Genomic DNA, 22,397 nt, shown 5'->3' on the forward strand with positions numbered 1-22,397 from the left:
TTAGCGGACCAAGTTTATGGTTGGCACAGATGTTAGGGAAGCGTTCATGCACCAGGGCATAAAGGTTCAAGTCCTGGGTATAAAATATATCGTACAAAGATCTGAATCTGACTCTTCAATGAGCTTTCAGCTACAAACATGCTTTTGGGGCTTGACTGAAGGGTTCTGGGCACCAGAGGTCATCCATAGAGAGTTTGTCCAGATCCAGGGTTATCACAAAGCCAGGAGGAAATCAGTGAAATCACAAATCACAGTACTTATGAGAGAGACCATAAAACTGTGGATCCAAGATGTTCCACTGGCCTGTCTGAAAAAACCCTCTCAGGCTGGGCACTGACACACTATTCCTTTTTTTTTTTAAAGACAGCATTGTATAGCACACGAGTAGATGTTGCACCACTTCCTGTGCACTTGCAGAGAAGCATTTTCACAGGGAAGGGCGATAGCTGAGATTGGTGGCAACTGCAAAATAGAGAAGCAGTCTCAGGCTCATTTTCAACTCTCCTGAAAGGCAGCAGGTCCCAGGACAGCTGCAAAGATTGCAGATTCAGCTGCGGAGGGACCAGGACCATGTGGGCGCTCCCTCTTTGGCTCTGGATTCTCTTCCCCGGTGAGTATGACGGGGTTTGGAGATCCCTGGAAATGCACGGACACAGGCTCATTGCATCTCGCAAGCCCCATTTAGACCCCAGCATTGAGTACAACTCATACAGGAGCCGGAGCCTCCAAATGCCTGGAAAATGAGGATCTCAGTGCTGAGGCTGTCACTACAGTGACGTCTGTGCTGAGGAGAAGATCCAGTGATTTCATCTTGGGATTATATCTTGAGCCTCAGGATAATTGCTGGTTTTCTTAAAGATGCAGTTCCTGGAATAATGGGATTATGATGGACTCTTGGCTGTCTTAGAAAAAAGGCTAAGGCTCACTAGCCTTCATGGTTGCAAAGAACAGCTTGAGAAGAGAAGCTGAGGGCAGGGAAAAAGACAGGAAGGGATTTTGGGGGCAGAGCCCAGAAATGAGCAAAATGAAATGGAAATGCAAATGAGGGGCTATTTTAAAAGGTAAAAAGCAGTGGCTTGTTTTGAGATGTCAGGTCATAGAATCACAGAAGTCGGGTCGGAGGGACCTTATAAATCTTCAAGTCCGACCCCCCGTCTGGGCGGGAGAAAAGACTGGACTCAAATGAGTCGAGCCAGGTAGTCATCAAGCCTCTTCTTAAAGATCCCCAGGGTAGGAGCCAGCACCACTTCCCTAGGAAGTTGGTTCCAGCTCCTAGCCGCCCTGACTGTGAAGTCGTTCTTGCGGATGTCTCATCTAAACCTACTCTCTAATAATTTGTGTCCATTGTTCCTTGTCATGCCAGGGGACGCTCGGGGAAACAGTGTCTCCCCTAAACCCTTCTGGTCCCCCCTAGTGAGTTTATAGACAGTCACCAGGTCCCCCCTCAGCCTTCTCTTGTGAAGGCTGAACAGGTTTAGGTCCCGCAGTCTTTCAATGTAGGGTCTGCCCTGTAGTCCCCAGATCATGCGGGTGGCCTCCTCTGGACCCTTTCAATGTTGTCCACATCCCTTCTGAAATGGGGCACACAGTACTGGACGCAGTCCTCCAGCTGTGGCCTGACCAGTGCCGCAATGAGGGGGAGGATCACCTCCCTGGCTCTACCTGAGATGCACCTGTGGATGCACGACAAGGTCCAGTTAGCCCTGCCAACCGTGACCTCGCATTGTCAGCCCATGTTCATCTTGGAGTCAGTAATGACTCCAAGATCCCTTTCTGCCTCCGTGCTCTCAAGAAGGGAGTTTCCCATCTTATAAGTGTGCTGCTGGTTTCTCCTGCCTAAGTGCAGCACCCTGCACTTGTCAGTATTGAACTGCATCCTGTTTATGTCAGCCCACCCCTGTAACCTATCCAGGTCTGGTTGCAGTCTTTCCCTCCCTACTAGCATGCTCACCTCACCCCAAATTTTGGTATCATCAGCGCATTTAAACAGGTTGCATTTCACCCCATCATCCAAATCGCTGATGAAGAAATTGAACAGCGCAGGCCCCAGGACCAAGCCCTGGGGGACTCCGCTGCCCACTTCCCCCCAGGTCGAATGTGACCCATCTGCCACCACCCTCTGAGTATGACCCTTGAGCCTATCTGCAATCCATCTGACTGTGTAGGCATCAATGCCACAGTCGCCTAGTTTTTTAATGAGGATGGGGTGGGAGACGGTGTCAAAGGCCTTGCTGAAGTCTAGAAAGACTACGTCCATGGCAACACCTGCATCCATTGCCTTTGTGACCTGATCATAAAAGGCAATCAGGTTGGTCTGACAAGACCTGCCCCTAATGAAACCGTGCTGGTTGCCCTTGAGCATCATCCCTGAAGCCGGCCCATCACAGATGTGCTCCTTGAGGATCTTCTCAAAGAGTTTTCCAAGGATAGAGGTAAGACTGATGGGCCTATAGTTGCCTGGGTCCTCTCTTTTCCCTTTTTTGAAGATGGGGACCGCGTTAGCTATCTTCCAGTCATCTGGCTCCTGGTCTGAGCACCACGAGCGCTTGTAGAGCCATGCCAAGGGCCCTGCAAAAACCCCAGCTAGCTCCCTCAACACCCTGGGGTGGAGAGCATCTGGACCCGCTGACTTGAACACGTCCAGCCCCTCCAGAAGCTCTCTAGCCCAGTCCTCCCCAACCTGAGGTCTGGAGGCGTTCCCCTTGAGTCCATCTGGCATCCCAGCGGGGAAGTCCCGGTCCCTGCACAAGAAAACAGAGGTGAAGAATTGGTTAAAGAGTTCCGCTTTCTCGTCAAGGTTGAGACAGTGCCTTGCCAGGTGCAGTTCCAGTGTTTCCAATCAGAACAAACTATCACGTTCACATCAGTATTTCTGCAGGAAAATTTATCTCGGGGAAAAGTCACTTATTCAGAAAATGTGCTGCTCTGTGCTGTCCCTTCGCCTCCTCCTTTGCCCCATGGCACGGGCTCCAAGCATCCCTTTGTCTTTCCTGGAGAAATCATTGCAGGGCAAAGGGCTCGGGGTATCTCTCTCTCAGTGCCTCCTGCAGGCTGCAGGAGGAGTATGGGGAGTTCTGGCGTAGAGAAGGATCTCCTCGCCGCTGTTTCAATGGGGAGCGCATCATGGGAACCAGAAGGTCACATGCCGAGGTGCAAAAGGTGCTTCTCCCTCCAATGCAACTGCACCCTGTGCACGTTCATGGTTATCATGAACTACCAGACCACGGCAAATGCTGGCACCTACTACTGTGGGGTGGTGGGGACTGGACTGCCTGAACCCAGTACGCTATGGAGGTGACTATGTCCCCAGGTAACTGCCTTCCCCCTTCTCCCTGCTTAGAGGAGAGTGGGGCAGGGAGTGCTGTGGTCAGGCAGGCTCTCTATGTGAAGGCGCCCAGTCATGCAAGGGGAGATTAAAACCTGCAAACCATCAGACTGGGGCTGTGCAAAGCTTTGGGTGATGAATCAATTTGGAGGAGATTTGGCCCGATTCAGCAGCCGAATCTCCAAATCCGAATCAAATCAAGAGACCAATAAAAAGGTCTGAATCAATTTGAAGCTCTCTGAACCAGTTTGGAAAAGATTCAGAGAGTTTTGGAGAACTGGGCAGTCCTCGCTTGCCGCTGCAGGGAGCTGGACCCGGACTCCGTGCTGGTAGGTAGGGGTGGGGGTGGGGGTGGGGAGCTGAAGGAGGGGGGAGGAGACCATGGGGGGACTCCCGCCACGACCCATCCCCTGCCTGCTCCCCAAGCCCCCCGCAGCCCCCACCTGCTCCCCCAGCACCCCTGTGGGTGCCCTGCCTGCCCCAGCTCCTGGCTCTTAAAAAAAAAATTGATGGGGCTGGGAGAGCGGGTGGGGGATGGGGCCAGTCTGATTTAAAGATTCAGCTGATTTGGCAGCGGCTGAATCTCCGAATCAGGTTTGGCCAAATCGACTGGGGACAGTGATTTGAACCACCAAATCAAATCACTGTCCCCCCAAATTGGCCAATTCTGAATCCAAGTGAATACCAGCCACTTTGCACAGGCCTGCATCAGACCCATCACCCATGATGGGCCCAGCCCGGATGAGCAGCTTTTTGGGTTCCCACACAGTAAGAGCCTCTGTCCCAGTGCTCCCATCACAGAGGCTTCCCAGGCCCCTGCTCTGTCTGTCCCCCACCTCCCTGACAAACCGGCAGAGCCCCACGGGACCAGCCCAGGATGGCAGCTGGATTCTTCTTCCCCCTCCAAGGCACCATGGCCTGGGCAGCCGCTCTACCATGGACTGATCCCCCTGAAACAGGGCAGAGGGTGGTGGTGGGGGTCAGTGCAGGGCTTACATTGCCCCATGAGGAGGGTTTCGAGGAGAGGAAAAAGCAGGGAGCAGCAGAAGCTGCCCACTCAAGTGTGAGCTGTGTCCCACCCCCCAGGGCCCTGCACGCCAACAGCCCTGGTCCTCCTGGAAGAACTGGGCAGAGGCAGAGCCCACCCAGGACCTGGGAGTCCCCACGTGTGATCGTAAGTTTGGGTCATTCCCGGGAGCCAGTCCCAACCGGCCCCAGAACCTGGAGGCCCTTGAAGACCCAGAGGTCCGGGAGCGTGGCCAGACTCAGGGTGACCCTCCGGACACAGATGTGGTAGGAGCAAATGGTGGGGCTGGCTGCTGATCACAGAGCACTGGCTGCCAGGCCCCGGGACCATTCCCTTCTCTCTCACACATTGAGGTGGAGGTTGGGGTTGCATTTCCTGATTCCTAGGGCCAGAAGAGTTGTCTTTGGCTCTGTGTTGTTCTCTAATCTATTAAGGGTTTAGCATATGCATTCGGTGTGAGATATAAATACAGTTGGGTCCTCTCGGCAGCTTTTGAAATGAAGGTTTCCATGTTTTGGAAGATTCAAACCTTTTTTTTCAATCTGCCATTTCAGTGGGGGAGTTGGATGGGGGCGTTATACTAGAGTTGTTCTGGGCTGCATCACGTTAGGACGTTTAATTGTACTGTCACCTAACAGCGATGGCAGCACATCAGGTGCAACATGCGCACAATATACCTCTCTTCTCACCTGCAGTGTTTTTGCCTTTGGTGCCACCAGCCACGGAGCCCCCCGGCTTCTACTGATTCCCCAACACCCATTTTCACCTGGAAAATTTCTACTGGGGGCAAAGCCAGCATCCTGCCTGCTGTGCACAGCGTGCCTCCAATGTGAGTGCCCGTACCTTCACCCCAGGCTGCTCCCTGTCACCCTCTATCTCTGTGGGCATAGGGGATGGGACTGCTAGTAACTGACCCAGTTGAAGGGCTCAAGAGCAGTCACTTCCACTCTGACATCCCATTTTGCTCAGCTCCTCCTGCTCCAAGCCTATTCCATTACCTGTCTCCTTCACTCGCCAAGATGTTGGACACTTGCAGGAAAAGCAAGGGGCTTTTTGGTGATACCTGTTATTGGACCAAGTGTATGGCTGGGACAGATGTTAGAGACATGCTCGGGCACCAGGGCATAAAGGTTCAAGTCCTGGGTATAAAATTATGCCATGCAAAGACCTGAATCTCATTCTTTGATGATGTTTAAGCTGCACACATGCTGTTGCAAGCCTGACTGAGGAGTTTGGGGCACCAGACGTTATTCACAGAGAGTCTGTCCAGATCCAGGGATATCACAAAGCCAAGAAAGAGGAAATCAGTGAAGGCGTAACCTTTGACTCTGTCACAAATTGCAACACTTAACGGAGAGACCCTAAAACTGTGGATCCAAGATGCTACACTGGCCTGTCTGAATGCCTTCTCCTGCCTCCCCCCTCAACTTCAGGATGGACACTGACCTGCTATTAAAAAAAAAAAAAATGTGTCATATAGCATACGCACCATGAGAGTCAATGTTGCACCACTTCCTGTGCACTTGCATAGAAGCATTTTCACAGGAAAGGACAGTAGCTGACATAGGTGGCAACTGCAAATTAGAGAAGCAGTCTCAGGCTCATTTTCAGCTCTCCTGAAAGGCAGCAGGTCCCAGGACAGCTGCAAAGATTGCAGATTCAGCTGCGGAGGGACCAGGACCATGTGGGCACTCCCTCTTTGGCTCTGGATTCTCTTCCCCGGTGAGTATGACGGGGTTTGGGGATCCCTGGAAATGCACGGAGACAGGCTGGAGGCTTTGCTGTCTTCCTCATTGCAGCTCAGAAGCCCCAGCTAGACCCCAGCAGTGAATACAACTCATGCAGGAGCTGGAGCCTCCAAATGGCTGAAAAATAAGGAACTGGGCAGAAGATCCAGTGTTGTTGGATCAGGATGTTATCCTGAGCCTCAGGAAACCGGCTGGTTTTCTTAAAGATGCAGCTCCTGGAGTCATGTAATTATGTTGGACTCTCAGCTGTCTTAGAAAGAAAGACTAAGGCTTATTAGCTGTCATGGTTGCAAAGAACAGCTTGAGAAGAGAAGCTGAGGGCAGGGAAGAAGGCAGGAAGGTATTTTTGGGGAAGAGCCCCAAAATGCGTGATATGAAAGGGAAATGCTAATGAGAGGCCATTTTAACCCAAAATGAAAGAAAAAGTGGCTTGTTTCACGATGCCAGATCCAGACGCTGCCGTACCGGGTTCAGTTCCACTGTTCCCAATCAGAACATCAAACTGTTACGTTCACACTGGAGTTTTTCTGCAGGAAAATGTCTTTTGGGGACAGTTCTCTAATTCAGAAACGCGGTGCCTCTTCACCTCAACCTCCCTCTCCTGGCACAGTCTCTATTCTCCCCTGTCTTTGCTGCAGAAATCATTGCAGGGCAAAGGGCTCAGGGTCTCTCTGTGCTGGTGTTTCCTGCAGGTTGCATGGCACTGATAGGCCCTGATATAGTAACAGGCCCTGAAGGTGGGTCGGTGTCCGTGACATGTGAGTACGACAGGGGTCAGGAGAAGAATGGGAAACTCTGGTGCAGAGCAGGACCTTCCAGCCACTGTTCCAGTTGGGAGCACAATATACACGCCAGTCGGTCGGAGGCCAACGTGCAAAGGGGCCGCTTATCCCTTCAGGACAACCACAAACTGCGCACGTTCACGATTACCATGGAGCACCTGACCAAGGCCGATGCTGGCACCTACCTGTGCGGGGTGCAGATTGCTTTCTCGGGTGATCTCAGGCACACTGTGGAGGTGATCGTGTCCCCAGGTAGCTGCCTTCCCCCTTCCTTCCAGCTCAGAGGAAAGGGGCTGGGGGTGGTGGGCAGATGCTGTGGTCAGGCAGGCTCTCAAAGTGCGGGCCCCCAGGAATTCAAGGAGAGATTAAACCCTGAAGACCATCAGCCCCATCAACCAAGAAGGGCCCAACCTGGATGGGTTCCTCTGGGGTTCCTACATGGTAAGAGCCCCCGGCTCTGCCCACAGTGCCCTGGGCCCAGTGCTCCCATTATAGAGGCTGCCCAGGACCCTGCACCTCTGTCTGTCCCCCACCGCCCTGACAGACCCAGCAGAGCCCCACAGGACCAGCCCAGGGGGGCAGCCAGATTCTCCTTCCCCCTCCAAGACACCCTGGCCTGGCCAGGCGCTCTACCGTGGCCTGATCCCCCTGAAACAGGGCAGAGGGTAGCAGTGGGGGGGGTCACATTTCCCCATAATGAAACAGGGCAGAGGGTAGGGGTCAGTGCAGGGCTTACATTGCCCCATGAGAGGGTTTTGAGGAGAGGAAAAAGCAGGGAGCAGCAGAAGTTGCCCACTCAAGTGTGAGCTGTGTCCCACCCCCCAGGGCCCTGCACGCCAACAGCCCTGGTCCTCCTGGAAGAACTGGGCAGAGGCAGAGCCCACCCAGGACCTGGGAGTCCCCACGTGTGATCGTAAGTTTGGGTCATTCCCGGGAGCCAGTCCCAACCGGCCCCAGAACCTGGAGGCCCTTGAAGACCCAGAGGTCCGAGAGCGTGGCCAGACTTGGGATGACCCGCTGGAGACAGATGTGGTAGGAGCTCTGGTCTCGTCTGTACTGCTTCCGTCCTCAGTGCTGTCATCCATGGAGCCTGCAGTTTCTACTCAGTTGACAGCATCCATTTGCATCTGGAGAATTGCTACAGAGAGCAAAGTCAGCAGTTCCCCTGCTATGCACAACATGTCCCAAAGGTGAGTGCCCATACCCTCATCCCAGGGCTGCGTGGCCACAACACCAGTGTGAGATCCCATCATTGCCGTGAACATCCCATGGGGCTGCTTTGCTAAGCAGCTCCTTGGAGGCAGAGTCTGCGGGTTGGAAAGGGCAGACTGGGAACCAAGCTGCTGCTGGCTCTGTGACTGCATGAATGAATCCCTGGGGAGGTTCTGGGGGGTCGGTGGCAGGGGCAGGGGATGAAGCCCTGGTGCTTGCTTTCCTTCGTGGTGAAGCATCCTTCCCACCTTCAGCCTGACAGCACCGGGGAACAGGTCAATGGAAGACATGTGGTCAAATCTAGAGAGTTCACCTATCCCCACTGTCACCCAACTGCACAGCTCCCAAGACAGACACATCCACCTCCTGCTCCTGGTCGGCCTGAAGGTGCCCGTGTTCCTGTGCATGGTCTGTGCCGTGGTGTGGGTGAGTGTGCGCTACAGGGGCAGCTCCAACGACGAGATGCCACAGACAAGGTGAGAGCCTCGGGCATCCACCCCATGCACTGGCCTGGTCTGCACTCCCAGGGGCTCAATCATGGCAACACTGGGATCACAGACTGCAGGGCAGCAAGGTGGTGTGCTTCCCCTGGATCCTCCCAGGTGGGAAAGTGGCTGCCCAGGTGACACTGTCCCTGCTCCCTGGGCCCCACAGTGGTCCGGGGGTAACTGTGGAGTGATCCCTACTGGGGCTCTGCCCAGCGGACCATGCACCCAGTGGGGATTGAGCATGGCTATCCTGCCAGGTGCATGGCAGGAGTTGAAGCTGGATCTTCACCTGCTCCCAACCCTGCTCCTGGCCTGTCACTGAGAAATATGGCAACTTTCTTGAGGCCACCTGTCCTGCAAGGCTACATGTGATGAAGCCTCTACCCTGCACACTCCTGGGCCACATTTCCTAAGCCACAATTTGGGTCAAACTCTGGTGTGTATTAAAGCTGGGGCCATTCCCTCCAGTCACTTCTCGTCTCTCTCTGGTCTGCTACAGCTCATGACCTGCCTCCCTTGGAGATCCAGAAAGGACTGGGACCACCACAGAGATGACATCTCCATCTGTCCTGCGTTTTGCACCTCTCCTTTACACTGGAGTGAATCTGGAGTGAAATTCCTGGAGTCACCCTGGGAAGAGCCCTTTCCCACTGAACCATATCCAGTGCCCTTGAAAGCAGAGTGAGGCCCAGACTCTCCATGGTTCTCCATGGATAGAAAACACGTTGCCCAGGGAGCAGCTGGAGGCTGTTCCTATGGAAGGAGTGTGTTCCTGGCCCCTGGAAGCAGATGGGTTTGGGAGGGCCTCAATGCCTTCTGCACAGAGAACCTGACAATAAAAAGCTCTCTCTTTCCTTGGCTGGGAGCTGGGCTTGAATGCCAGGACCAGGGACTGGAGTTGTCACAAAATTAGATCTCTTTTTCTACTTACAGATGGATGGTTTGTTAGTAAGACCTGACACAGCTGCACAGAGTCTTGAATCCCAACTTGGACTCTGTTGTTCTGAGGTGCTCGGAGGTTTGGGAGGGCTCCCAACCAGTCTCCTGCCTGCTGTTGCGCTTGGTGTTCAGGCTGCTTGGGACAGGATGCTCTCAGAGACGGTCAGCCTCCAGGAGCTCTGGTGCGACACAGAAAAAATGACCAAAGCCATCTATATAAGTTTTTTTTAACTTTCCTGTTCAAAGTCAAATCAGCCAAATCAATTCCAAATCTCTGAGTCATTCAAAAACCAAATGTGGCCCTGCTACCAGCAAACACCCTCCAGCTTTACCAGGGCTTTAGATGCTTCCAAATCCCCTGGTGGGCATCCTATGTGCAGGCCCAAGCCCGGAGGCTTGGGGTTTGGATGTCCCCGAGTTTCACTTGTCCTCAGATGTATGGCCACAGGAGCAAGCTAGGGAGGAATCTCCCATGTCCATAAAGTCGGCGTGTAGCCGAGATGCTCCCACTAGACGCTGGAGAGTGGGAAGCTAACTGTGAGGCTCTCATGGGGAGTCCTGTCTGCATGCAAGGGGTCAGAGCAAGGGCAGGCTGAAGTGCTCCAAGTCAGGATACAAGGGGATTGTGGGGAAAGGGACTTAACGGTGGGGGTCTACTACAGACCACCCATCCAGGGGGAAGAGCTGGACCGGGAATTCTCGGGTCAGCTCGCGGAGGCAGTTAAGTCAAGGGACGTGGTCATCATGGGTGACCTAAACTACCCAGACATCTGCTGGGAGGAGCAGTCAGCCAGGTCTGACCGCTCACAGAGGTTCCTTGCAAGACCTCCACCTAACCCAGGAGGTGCAGAGTCCTACCACGGGGAATGCCTTGCTGGACCTAGTCCTGGCAACAGGCGACAACCTGGTGAGGCGATTCCAGGTCCTCGACCCCTTCGGCGATAGCCATCATCGCCTACCGGGATTCACCATCCAGTGCAGTGTCAAGGGCCTGCAGCAAGGCAGTAGCCCTTGAGTTCAGGGGGACCGACTTCAACGAGTTGAGGAGATTGGTAGGAGAGGCATTGCAGTCCCGGAGAGTAGGGAAACTAGGTGTCCAAGATGAGCAGTCGTTCCTTAAGGAGATGATCCTCTGAGCCCAAGGGGTGACAGTCCCAACGTGAATCAAAGGGAGCAAGAGTGCTCAAAAGTCCCCCTTGGCTTGCCAAAGGCACTCAGGAATGCCTGAAAGCCAAAAAGGAGGTGTACATGCAATGGAAGGGAGGGGCTATCACCAAGGAGGATTATGCCTCCGTAGCAAGAGTCTGTAGGGAGGCTGTTAGGAAGGCTAAGGCGGAGATGTAACTAGGGCTAGCAACAAGGATCAAGGACAGCAAAAAGTCCTATTTTAAATACATAGGGAGTCGAAGGAAGGCACCAGGCAACATGGGGCCCCTGCAGGGTACGCTTGGCAATTTGGTGGTTGCACCAGATGAAAAAGCAGACCTTATTTAACAAATTCTTTGCCTCCATTTTTCTGAGCAGGGACTGGGACATTTCCCCCACCAGGATTCAGGACAGATTCAGGACCCTAGGCTCCTCCAGGCCTAGGGTCAGGGAGAACCGAGTTAGGGAACTTCTGGAGGGGCTAGACATGTTAAAATCAGCAAGTCCAGATGATCTCCACCCCAGGGTGCTGAGGGAATTAGCAGAGGTCATTGCGGGACCCCTGGCATGGCTTTACGAGCACTCGTGATGCTCTGGCGAGGTGCCAGAGGACTGGAAAAAGGGCCAGTGTGGTCCCCATTTTCAAAAAAGGGAGGAAGGAGGACCCAGGAAACTATAGGCCTGTTAGTCTTACTTCGGTTCTGGGAAAGCTCTTTTAGAAAATTATCCAGGAGCATATCTGTGAGAGACCAGCACAGGGGATGATGCTCAAAGGCAACCAGCATGGGTTCATCGGGGGCAGGTCCTGTCAAACCAACCTAATTGCCTTCTATAGTCAGGTCACAAAATCATTGGGCGCAGGTGTTGTGGTGGATGTAGTCTTTCTGGACTTCAGGAAGGCCTTTGAAACGGTCTCCCACCCCATTCTCATTAAAAAGCTAGGCGACTGTGGCATCGATGCCTACACAGTCAGATGGGTCGCAAGTTGGATAGGGGGCCGCACCCAGACAGTGGTTGTGGATGGGTCATATTCCATCTGGAGGGATGTGGGGAGTGAGTCCCCCAGGGCTTGGTCCTCGGGCCCGCGCTGTTCAATTTCTTTATTAGCGACTTGGATGAGCAGGTGAAAAACACCCTGTTTAAATTTGCAGACAACACCAAGATTTGGGGTGAGGTGGGCATGCTAGAAAGGAGGAACAGGATACAACTGGATCTGGACAGGTTACAGGGGTGGGCGGATGAGAAAGGAGGGGCTTCAGCACTGACAAGTGCAAGGTGCTGCACCTGGGGAGGAACAACCGGCACCATACCTACAGGTTGGGGAACTCCCTTCTCGAAAGCACGGTGGCAGAAAAGGATCTTGGAGTCATTGATTCTAACATAAACATGGGCCAGCGGTGTGGGGATGCAGTCATGCATCCACAGATGCATCTCGAGCAGGTCCAGGGAGGTGGTCCTCCCCCTCTGTGAGGTCAGCTGGTCAGCAGCTGGAGTCCTGCGTCCAGGTCTGGGCGCCGCACTTCAGGAGGGATGTGGACAGCATGGAGAGGGTCCAGAGGAGGCCACTCGCATGATCGGGACAGGCCCTATGAGGACAGGTTACGGGACCTGAACATGTTCAGCCTCCACAAGAGAAGGCTGAGGGGGATCTAGTGACCATCCATAAACTTACCAGGTGGGCCAGAGGGGAATGGGTGAGACCCTGCTGCCTCGAGCACCTCCTGGAGTAACAAGGAATAACGGCCACAAGTTGATTGAGAGTAGGTTCACACTAGACATCGGGAGGCACTACTTCACAGCCAGGGCGGCTAGGATCTGGAACCACTTCCAAGCGAAGCGGTGCTGGCTCCTACCTTAGGGGTCTTTAAAAGAGGGCTTGATAATTACCAAGCTGGAGTCACATGAGCTTAAACTTACCAGGGGTTGTATGAGCCCAGTATTCATTCCTGCCCATGGCAGGGGGTCGGAGTTGATAATCTGCTCAGGTCCCTTCAGACCCTACATCTATGAATCTATGAACCCCATGTTGCTCAGCCCCTCTAGGCTTATCCATTATCCACTTCCTACCCAAGTCAAGATATCTGAAATTTATGACAGAGGGCATGGTCACTTGCTTCCATGCTTTACTCTTATTTAAAGAATAACCTTTTTCTGAGCTCAGGCTTCAGATCACAGCAAGCTGGTTCCATGTTCTGCTGCATGTTGTTATGCAAGGAATTGGTCTGGGTTTTTCCAGGCTGCTCACGGGCCTGGCCTTCCAGGATCTGGGGTGGCCCTGCCGTGCACACCATCTGGGGCTGGGGTCACTGGTGTTGTCACTCCCTGACACACAGCTAGGAGCCTTCAAGTCCTGGGAACTCCAACAATAGCCCTGGGGGACCTGGGGTTAAGTGCTTGCTCCAACACATGTTGAATAATTTTTAGAAAGTGAATGTTCCCATGAGACAGTGAAGATCCCTTCTCAGCGGCGGCAGATGACAGAAGGAGGAACAATGGTCTCAGATGGCAGCAAGGGAAGTTTAAATTGGATATTAGGAAAAACTCTCTCGCTGGGAGGTTGGTGAAGAACTGCAACAGATTACCCAGAGAGGTGCTTGAATCTCCATCCCTGGAGGTTTTTAAGACCCCGGCTCGACAAAGCCAGTATGTCTAGTTGGGGATGGCCGTGCTTTGGTCACCTGGGGGTGCAGGGAAGGGGAGGGACTAGATAACCTCCGGAGGTCCCTTCCAACCTTAATTTTATATGATGCTATGTGGCACTGGTCTGGGGGATCAACTCCCTTCCGGGCTGGGTCACTGCCCTGCTTTCAAGAAAGCTTCCAACAACAAGCATCACCAAAATAACAGATACTGCAGCAGTGTTTGCTGTAGTGGCACCCAAGCATCTCACACAGAAAGACAATAGCTGGGAGATAGGAACCGCAACTAAGGCCGTGATTGGTGACTCTCATGGCTCCATTTTCAGTTCCCCTAGTAGAAAGTGGGTCCCAGGGGTGTTGCAGAGAGACCAGATTTGGAAGCAGAGGGACCAGGACCATGCAAGTGCTCCTTTGGCTCTGGGGTCTCTTCCCAGGTGAGTGTGACAGGAAATGCCTGGGTTGGGGCAGGCTGCAAACTCTTCTGGCTTCTTCCCTGCAGCTTGGACGCCCACGCTGCTGTGTGTCGTACTCAGAGCTGGATTTGGAGGGTCACTTGGCAGCTGGAGCTTCCAAACTACGCAGGGCAATAAGGATCTCGGTGTTCGGTCTAAACCAACAGCGTCCTCTGTGCTGAGGACTCTTTCCATGGAGATGGTTCAGTGGTGTGAGCTCAGGATTTTATCACAAGTCTCAGGATAGTTGCTGGTTTTCTTAGTGACTCCGCTCCTGAGGTCATGTGATAAGGCAGACTTTTAGCTGAGTCCAACAAAAACAAGAGTAAGATTTTTAGCTTTCATTATTGCAGAGTGAAGCTGAAGCTGGGCTTGGAAGGCAGTCAGTTCTCAGAACGAAGAAAAAAGAAACAAAAAGATTTTGACGGGGAAACCTGTAAATTGCCCAGGTGAAATGGAAATACAAATGAGAGGTCACTTTAACCTCAAAAATTTAACATGTAAAATTTAGTTTCTAGTTGTCCAGTCCAGACTGTGCACTTCTCGGCTCCACGCCAAGCCCACTTTTCCTGCTCCAGAAAGATACAACTGTATTTAACGCTGAAGTTTTCCTGCAGAAAATGCTCTCACAAGGAAAACTTCTTAGTCAGAAAATTTGAGTCCCAGCACTGCCCCCACCCCACGTGCCCAAGCAGGGCACACACCTCAGCATCCCCTGCCCTGTCTTGGGCTCTGGGCAGAGCATCACTGCGGGGAGAAAGGGTCAGGGATTCCCTGGCTACCGCACAGGCTGGGGATTGAGAGGATCTGGGGATGGGCCCCAGGAGGGTGACGGGCCCTGAAGGCACGCTGAGGTCTGCGATGCCCAGGCATGACAGAGACCAATGAGCCACAAGTGCTCGTCGTAATTAGAAAATGAAAGAAAATTCACATCTGGTGTCTCCTACTTTGAGCCAGCGATGGCGGCATCAGGCCAGTAAGCGAAGGGAGGGGAGCAAGGAGGTCAGTTTGACGGTGCACATTCTGAGGAAGAGACTATTCATGGGTATTTGCCCCTGATTCGAGGGGTGAGGGGGTCTTTTTCTTATCTGTTTGCTGCCCCCCACAGGGACTGGATAAGGACAACAAATATCTCAGCATTTCTCAGCTCTGTCCCTGCAGCCAAACACACCAGAGGCCAAAGTAATCCCAGTGCTACTCCTCACTGCGGGGGCATGGAAATGACTCTCCATGTCTGTGCCTCCACAGGCTGCTGCGCAGCGATAGACATTATGACACTGATAGATCGCAACGCAGTGACGGGCCCTGAGACGGTGATGGGCCTTGAGCACAGGTCTGTGTCTGTGACATGCCACTGTGGGAAAGGCTATGGAGAGTATCCGAAATTCTGGCTATTATCGTGGTCAGTAACTGCATCCTAGAGACCACAGGGTCAGAGGCCCAGATGCGCCAAGACCGATTCTCCATCCAGGACAGCCTCACCCAGGGCACCATCACAGTGACCGTGGAGAATCTGACCAGGCCAGGCACCAGCACCTACCTGTGCGGGATAAATATGCCACTTGATTTTGATCCCACACACGCTGTGGAGCTGACTGACGATAAGAGATAAAAAAATCCACTAGCCGGGGTCTCCTGCCTTGCGTTAGGCAAGCCTCCCCATCATCCAACAGCCTGAGGCAGGAAAGCCAAGAGCCCAGGTAGCCTGTGCTCTGAGGAAGAGACGGTTCATGGGACTTTGCCCCTGATTAGAGGTGTGGGGGGTTATTTGCTGCCCCATAGGGAATGGAGAAGGATGACAAACATCTCAGCATTTCCCAGCTCTGTCCCTGCAGTCAAACGTGTCGGAGAGATTGCCGAAGCAATCCCTGCACTACTCCTCACTGCGGGGGCATGGAAATGACTCTCCATGTCTGTGCCTCCACAGGCTGCTGCGCAGCAAGAGGCAGTTTGACACTGAGCGATCGCAACGCAGTGACGGGCCCGGAGACGGTGACGGGACCTGAAGGTGGTTCGGTGTCTGTGATGTGCCACTATGGGAAAGGCTATGAAGAGTATCCGAAATTCTGGTGCAGAGACGATGTGCTATTGTGCTCGGGCATCCACATCATAGAGACCACAGAGTCGGAGGCGGAGGTGTGGCGGGACCGATTCTCCATCCGGGACAACCACACCCAACGCACGATCACGGTGACCATGGAGACCCTGACGATGGCAGACACCGGCACCTACCTGTGCGGGATAAATATACCACTTGGTTTTGATCCCACACACGTTGTGGAGCTGTCTGTGTCCCCAGGTAAGTCCCTGCCCTGCTCCCGTCCATAGGAGCACCAGGGGCTTTGCGGTGCAGCGCACCACCCGGGGGGTCAGCGCCCTGCGCTTGCTAAATGCAGATCCTATTACACCTGCGGTGCAACATAGCCAAACAGAGATGGGGAGGGCGTGCAGGCGTGTGGCTGCTGGCAGGGGAGGGCAGTGCCATGACAAGGCATTTCTCGACTCACGCCCAGCTCCTCCTGCCCAACACCACAGCCGCACCAAGCAATCCCCCTCGCGGGCATCAGGGGCATGTGGCACTGCAGGTGAATACATTGAGGGGCAAGTTCTCCTGCCCAGGTGGTCTCCAAGGTGCAGTCTCACAGCAGTGGGCACGGGGTCCTGCCCTTATCCCCGGGCGGTCCCCATCCCTCCACCATCATCTCCCCCATCTGGAACGCGCGGGCTCAGCTTCACACACCGAGCTCCTGGTTGCTCACTCCTGGTTTCTGGGGACCACCTGAGGCAGTGGCTGTCGATGCTTCCTGGGACTCTCCCCCAGGGAACAGGGCTCTTTCCTGGTGCAGGCGCTGGAGTGGGGCCGGGTCTCACTGCCAAGCCCACTGCTGACAGGACCGGGGAAGTGCCCAAAGAAGAAGGTCTGGTAGCACCAGGAGAGTCCTCGTGTTTTGTGGTTACCATCCCGTCTGCATGCATTACAGAGTGATAGGGTTGTATTTGGTAGCCATGTTGGTCTGAGTCAAAAAAGAAATGCAAAAACCTCTAGCACTCTTAGTTCAGAGATGATACCTGACCAACTAAGAAATGACAACCAAAAAGGAGTTTTCTGCAAGCTTCGGGCACACTCGTCTTTCCTCAGGCTCAGGGAAAATTAAAGACGGTAAAGAGCCCCCACAGGTAGAAAATAAACTTCATTTTTGCACAGAGGAAACTGAAAGCAGAAGTCTGTTCCTCTGGGTCTATGAGAGTGTCTTTGTGAGTTGGCTTACTGAAGTATTGTATTAGGGTATTTTTCTGGATAGAAATTTAGGCCTTTGGAAAGAGCAGATTTTTCAGTTTTGGCAAGCGTGTGTGTGCCGAGATTGATTGTGAGCTGCTCTTTGATGTGCAGACAAGGCAGGATTCCTTCCCTGGCGATATCAGATGGCAGGAAGCAGGGAGTTATACTATAGAAATCTTTCTTGCTGTTTAGCAATGAAGTTTAAATCCAAAATCAGCTAAAATTTGGCATCTTCTATGTTTAGATCAACTGAGATACAGAGTGATATGCACTTGTTGGCCATGGCCTGGAGGCCCACAATGAATGAGCTCACAGACGTAAAACACCGCAGTTGCTGAAGCCCAGCTTCAACCCTGTGTGGAAGAAATCAAACTTCGCGTTGTGGTTGAATCAGAACTGACAGAGCCAGCTTTTCTTTATTTAAGGCTATACTGTGATCACAGGGAGGATGCCACACAGCGAGGGGAATCACCCACTTGCCTATTTCAAAAGATTTCTCAGACTCTCTAAGTTTACAAGCGTATTTATACTAAAGACAGAGAAAGAGATAAAAAATACACCTTGGAGAAACAAAACAATAGTAAATTACACAGAAACTTAGAAAGTTTACTTAAACAAACTATCTATGCATAGGGCAAGATATCAAGATAACCCAAGTCATGCAGGAATGCGGATTCCTTATCTCAGAACATTTGAATTAAGCAGTATCAGCACGTCTGGTCTTTGTCTGTTTTTCTAGTCAAGCAAGCCAATTACTTCTACACCTGGAACCAGCCCCACTGACTGACCGGGCAACCTGGATACTGCCATGTTACCCCCAGGTAGACTAGGCAGTGCCCTCAAAATGAGCACCAAAAGAGAGGATTAGCAGTGCCCTGTTGTAGGGGCATCAGTGATCTGTGGCTCTTCCCCAAGCAGGACTGCTTTGCTCCATTGAACTGCCAGGTATAGAGTCCCCACGGGCTAGATGTGGGAGCAGGAGGGAAAGGCTGCCACAGCCTGCAAAACCTTTTATTTATTTGCAATTTCTTCAGCCCTTCTCCTCTCCCCCGCCTCCTGCCCTCATCTGGTCATTGTGGTGGATATTATCACAGGGATTCAGACAGTGAAAACAAGGCAGGATGTACTGTAGGGACCAAGCACAGCATAGCCATTGAAGGGAGGGCTCTGGCTGAGGTCATGCGCTCTGCTTCCGAAAGGTGAAGCCCAGGCAGGGGGAGCAGAGAGCACAGGCTTCCCAGCCAGCCATTCTGGACTCAGGTGCACACGGGACCGCTGTAAAGTGTCCCAGACTCACTTCTTCCCCGGCTTCCTGTAGGCTGCAGCTTTCCCAGGATCAAAAATGAAGAGCCTTTTCTTTCCATCTTTGCCCACCCCGACATGTCACTGTGCCAGGGACAGAGGGAAGCCTAAGACTAGCTAGCCCATGCCCATGGGGGGGGAATTTCCCCCTACTGACTTCAGGGATTGCATGGTCCCACACACCCTGGCAGCAGTCGGCAGAATCATTTCCAGTACTTAGGTCTGAACCTTGGTCTGAGAAAGGAGAGCATCTCACACCACTGAGAAAGTGGCCGTGCTTCAGCCTGGAGGGAAGCCACGTGTCTGTGGGAGGGCTAGCATGGGCTGCGGCTCAGCAAGTAGCAGCCAAGTGAATATGAGCCTGGGGCAGTACTACAGGGAACGAATCATCTTCACTGACCAGAGAGCAGGCAGGTGTTCAAGCATCTTTCTAGTATGGGCAGCAGGTATGTACCAGAGTTATTTGAGGTTGTGGTGTGGGGCTGGGCGTGTTAACTAGTCTAATCCATCTCCAGCAACAATTCACTGTGACATCAGCCTTTTGGGTTCGTCCATCATAAGCTGGGACCTACCCACATTCCCACTCCCAGCTACAGCCCTGCTGGGGGTCTGTAAGATTTGATTTTTCACCCCTCAGTGGCTCTTCCTTCCTCACACTCAGCAGGACTGACACTGCCACCCCCTCTTCCCGCAGCCCCCACAAAGCCGACCTCAGCATGGACAGCTGCTAAGGAAGATGAAGCCGATCTCCCTAACCAACGCCCCACTGCGGCAGGGTGAGTGAGCGCTGTCATGATCGTGGGTGCAGTGGTTTCCTGTCTCATGGCAATTCACACAGTGCAAGGGATCTCTCCCCCTTCAGCTTCTTCCCCCTTCAGACAACAGTGGGCTGCACTGGTAGGAGGGTTGCCAGCAGGTCAAGGGCAGTGGCTCTTCCCCTCTTTCAGCACCGGTGAGGCCACCGCTGGAGTCCTGTGATCAGTTTGGGGCCCCCCTCTACAAAAGCGATGTGGACAAATTGGAGAGAGTGGAGGGCAATGAAAATAGTGAAGGGGGTGGGGGACACGACTTACGAAGAGAGGCTGAGCTTATTTAGACCAGGGAAGAGAAAACTGAGGGGATTTAATAACAGCCTTCAACTATCTGAAGGGAAGTTCGAAAGAGGATGGAGCGGGACTGTTCTCAGTGGTGGCAGAGGACAGAACAAGGAGCAATGGGCTCAAGTTGCAGCAAGGGAAGTTTAGGTTGGGTATTAGGAACTATTTTCTCACTAAGAAGGTAATAAAACACTGGAACAGGTTACCCAGAGAAGTTGAATCTCCACCTTTGTAGGTTTTCAAGACCGGGCTAGACAGTCTTGACTGAAATGATATAATTGGGGCTAATCCTGCTTTGAGCAGGGCGTTGGACTGGATGTGACCTCCTGAGGTCCCTTCCAACCCTCGTTTTCTATGATCCTATGATCCTGCAATGTGTCATGCCTCCGATGGAGACTGATTTCTTTCTGTCTTTCCACCTGTTCTCTCTCATCTGAACCACTAAAGCCTGCTATTCCTTCTGTCAAGTTTCCATCTTTTCCCCTGGGATTTGGCACTGCCGGGAAGAAGTAAAGCTGTTTCCAGCTGTAATAGGGAGTCCTTGCCCTTTCCTGAAGCTTGGTGGGACAACCTGAGTTCTTAAAAGCCATGCTCATATCAAGCTCAGTCAGGTCCTGTATTACTGTTGGCAGCTCCCCAGGCTCAGAGCCAGCATGTGATTCTGCTGTTGTAACCCTCATCCCTTCCCCTTCCTGCAGCTTGTTTCCTTTATGTATGGCACCCTATCTAAGGGTGCCTTCCTGCAGCATGTACTCAGGTGTGGGGGCATATGCTGGCCGCTGTGCAGGGAAGCATATTTGGTGCAGCAACCAGAAGCAAAACCAGTTGCACCTCACCCACCCCTCTCCCCCAAAATCGACCAAAACCTGTCCCGCACAACCCACCAGATTGACTGTTTATTGGTTGATTTATTTTATGAATAAAAGGTACGGAGCATGACACAAATCACATACCAACACTGCCCCCGGTCTAATTTAGTAGTAGAGTCTTGGGATGGTAAAACTGTTATGAGGTGCCCTCTAGAGTCATTAACTTGTAATAGCCCATTAACGAATTTGGAGTGTTAAACCCATGCAAAATAGTAACAGGAACCAGCATGGTACACTGTGAAACACAACCCCCCCCAAAGTATATGTTTACCTACACAAAGTCAACAGCATGTACAGGCGCCCATTGAGTCCCATGGCAAGTCTCTTTAGCACCTCTACCCTTGTATAGCCTAGAAAGAGGGGGTCTGCAAAGGGGGAGTATGAATTCATGGGGACTCAGCTGCAAGTGGAGACAAGCTAAAAGACCCCCCCTTCATAACCACCCGTCCCACCTTCAGAAAGAGAGCAGTCTAGATGAACCAAGAGGGCTTGGCTTCTCACTCTACACCGTCCTCCATCTGCAGCATCCATTTCCTGCTCCTGGTCGGTCTGAAGGTGCCCGTCTTCCTATGCATGGTGTGTGCCGTGGTGTGGGTGAGCGTGCGCTACAGGGGCAGCGCCTGTGACACGGTGCCACCCAGACATGGTAAGAGCCCCCGGCATTTGTCGCAAAAGTTAACGTGTGGTCATCACAGGCTAAAGGGCAGTATATGCCGTTTATCCTCTGGAGCCATTCAGGCAAGAAGCCAGCTGCTCAGGTCACACTGTCCCTGCTCCCCAGTTCCCCCACTGGTCCAGAGATTGTGTTGGAGTAATCCCTGGTAGGTTTGTGTCCAATGGAGTTGAGCACGGATCCATTGCCAGGTGCATGGTGGGAGCTGGAGCCATTGCCTCACTCACTCCTGACCTACCCAGGGGAAAGAAGTCCTGTCTCCTGAGGCGGTTTCATTGTCTTCATGCCTGCATGTGCTAACGCTTCCAACACCGTACACTCTGCCAGATTATCTAGGTCACAGACAGACCAAACTTCAGTGTATATTGTAGGTGGGGAGACCTTCTCACTACTCTGTAGTCCTTGATGCAGGATCTCAGGCCAGACTCCATCAAGATGACTGCGGTCTCCAAGTGACAAGCGTCAAACAATTCTTCCCCAGTCACCACTGCTCTCTGCTGTGTTACAGATCATGACCTGCCTCACTCCTAGGCCCAGGAAAGGCCTGAACTATCACACCAGCAACGCCTCCACCTGCTCTACGTTCAGCATCTCCCAGGTGCTCGACCTGATTCTCCGCTCCCTTACACGGAAGTCGATTTGGAGCAAAGTCAATGGAGTTCCACGGGGAACAGCCCTTTCACCCTGGGACAAATCCAGGATCCTGATGTGGAGAGTAAGGCCCAGGATGTCTTTTCCTAGGTCTTCAGGGAGTGAAGGGGCGCTAGTAACTGGGATTTGTGTGCATCAGAGGTTAAGGTTATCATATTAACCAAATCTCAATTTTTTTGCTTAAAGACAGGGTCTTTATGGATAAGACCTGAGACAGCTTTAGCAATGCAGGCTTCCACCTTACTCAACTCCCCTTTTGGTCCCGCAAGGCCAATTTGCAGCGCATCCCCATTGCATCATGCAGGGATATCTGGAGAATGAATAATAATCTGTTAGGGCCTTATAGGTCAGACTTTTTTTCCCCTCCTGTCCTGGTTTTGAGGAGGCTGCTGCATTTCTTCTTCATTGTGCTAGCGTGGTTGTGTTCTTTGTTTTGTGCCAAGGCCAGCCAGAGCCCTGGAGAGACGCTGTTATGTATTAGAAATTTATAATTTCCAAATACCAATTATTCCAAATAATTTTTTTAAAATTGCAAGCCATAATATCCTGGCAGAAACAGCAAGCAAAATGCAGACCCTTGAAGGCTACCTAAGACAACAGCATGGACTCATCTCATGCGGGTTTTCTTCTCTACCTAGATATGAAGTGGTGGCTGTGATTATATTTTGTTGTGTTAGTTTGGTTGTAGCTGGATGGCAGCATGGTAGCCTGTGTCTTGTAAATTTTAGAGTAAGTACAATGTCTTAAATTAAGTTATTGGAACATTT

The 22,397-nt window shown here is 52.5% G+C and overlaps 2 protein-coding genes across 3 annotated transcripts; both read left to right on the top strand.

The window, feature by feature from the left end:
- The first annotated feature begins 505 nt into the window (after positions 1–505).
- On the top strand, positions 506–9,466 carry LOC149858974 (CMRF35-like molecule 7). 2 transcript variants are annotated; one of them, XM_090059974.1, is made up of 6 exons: positions 506–610; positions 5,048–6,074; positions 6,793–7,134; positions 7,955–8,072; positions 8,436–8,570; positions 9,082–9,466. In XM_090059974.1, exons 2-6 carry the CDS (start codon positions 6,035–6,037, stop codon positions 9,086–9,088), a joined length of 642 nt encoding a protein of 213 aa, XP_089916100.1. In that variant the 5' UTR covers positions 506–610; positions 5,048–6,034; the 3' UTR covers positions 9,089–9,466. The 2 variants fall into 2 exon arrangements, with proteins under 2 accessions (XP_089916100.1, XP_089916099.1); XM_090059973.1 differs by lacking the exons at positions 7,955–8,072; positions 8,436–8,570; positions 9,082–9,466 and having other exon boundaries at positions 6,793–7,790.
- Positions 9,467–13,697: 4,231 nt separating this feature from the next.
- LOC149858975 (CMRF35-like molecule 5) lies at positions 13,698–21,510 on the top strand. The gene is given in 5 exon segments (XM_090061595.1): positions 13,698–13,740; positions 15,686–16,057; positions 19,035–19,120; positions 20,793–20,952; positions 21,488–21,510. Coding segments are annotated over 5 exon segments (678 nt in total). The 5' UTR covers positions 13,698–13,703.
- The last annotated feature ends 887 nt before the right edge of the window (positions 21,511–22,397 follow it).

Source organism: Crocodylus siamensis, chromosome 8, assembly GCF_052110815.1.
Source record: "Crocodylus siamensis isolate JL-2025a chromosome 8, ASM5211081v1, whole genome shotgun sequence".
In the NCBI taxonomy this organism is placed as follows: Eukaryota; Metazoa; Chordata; order Crocodylia; family Crocodylidae; genus Crocodylus; species Crocodylus siamensis.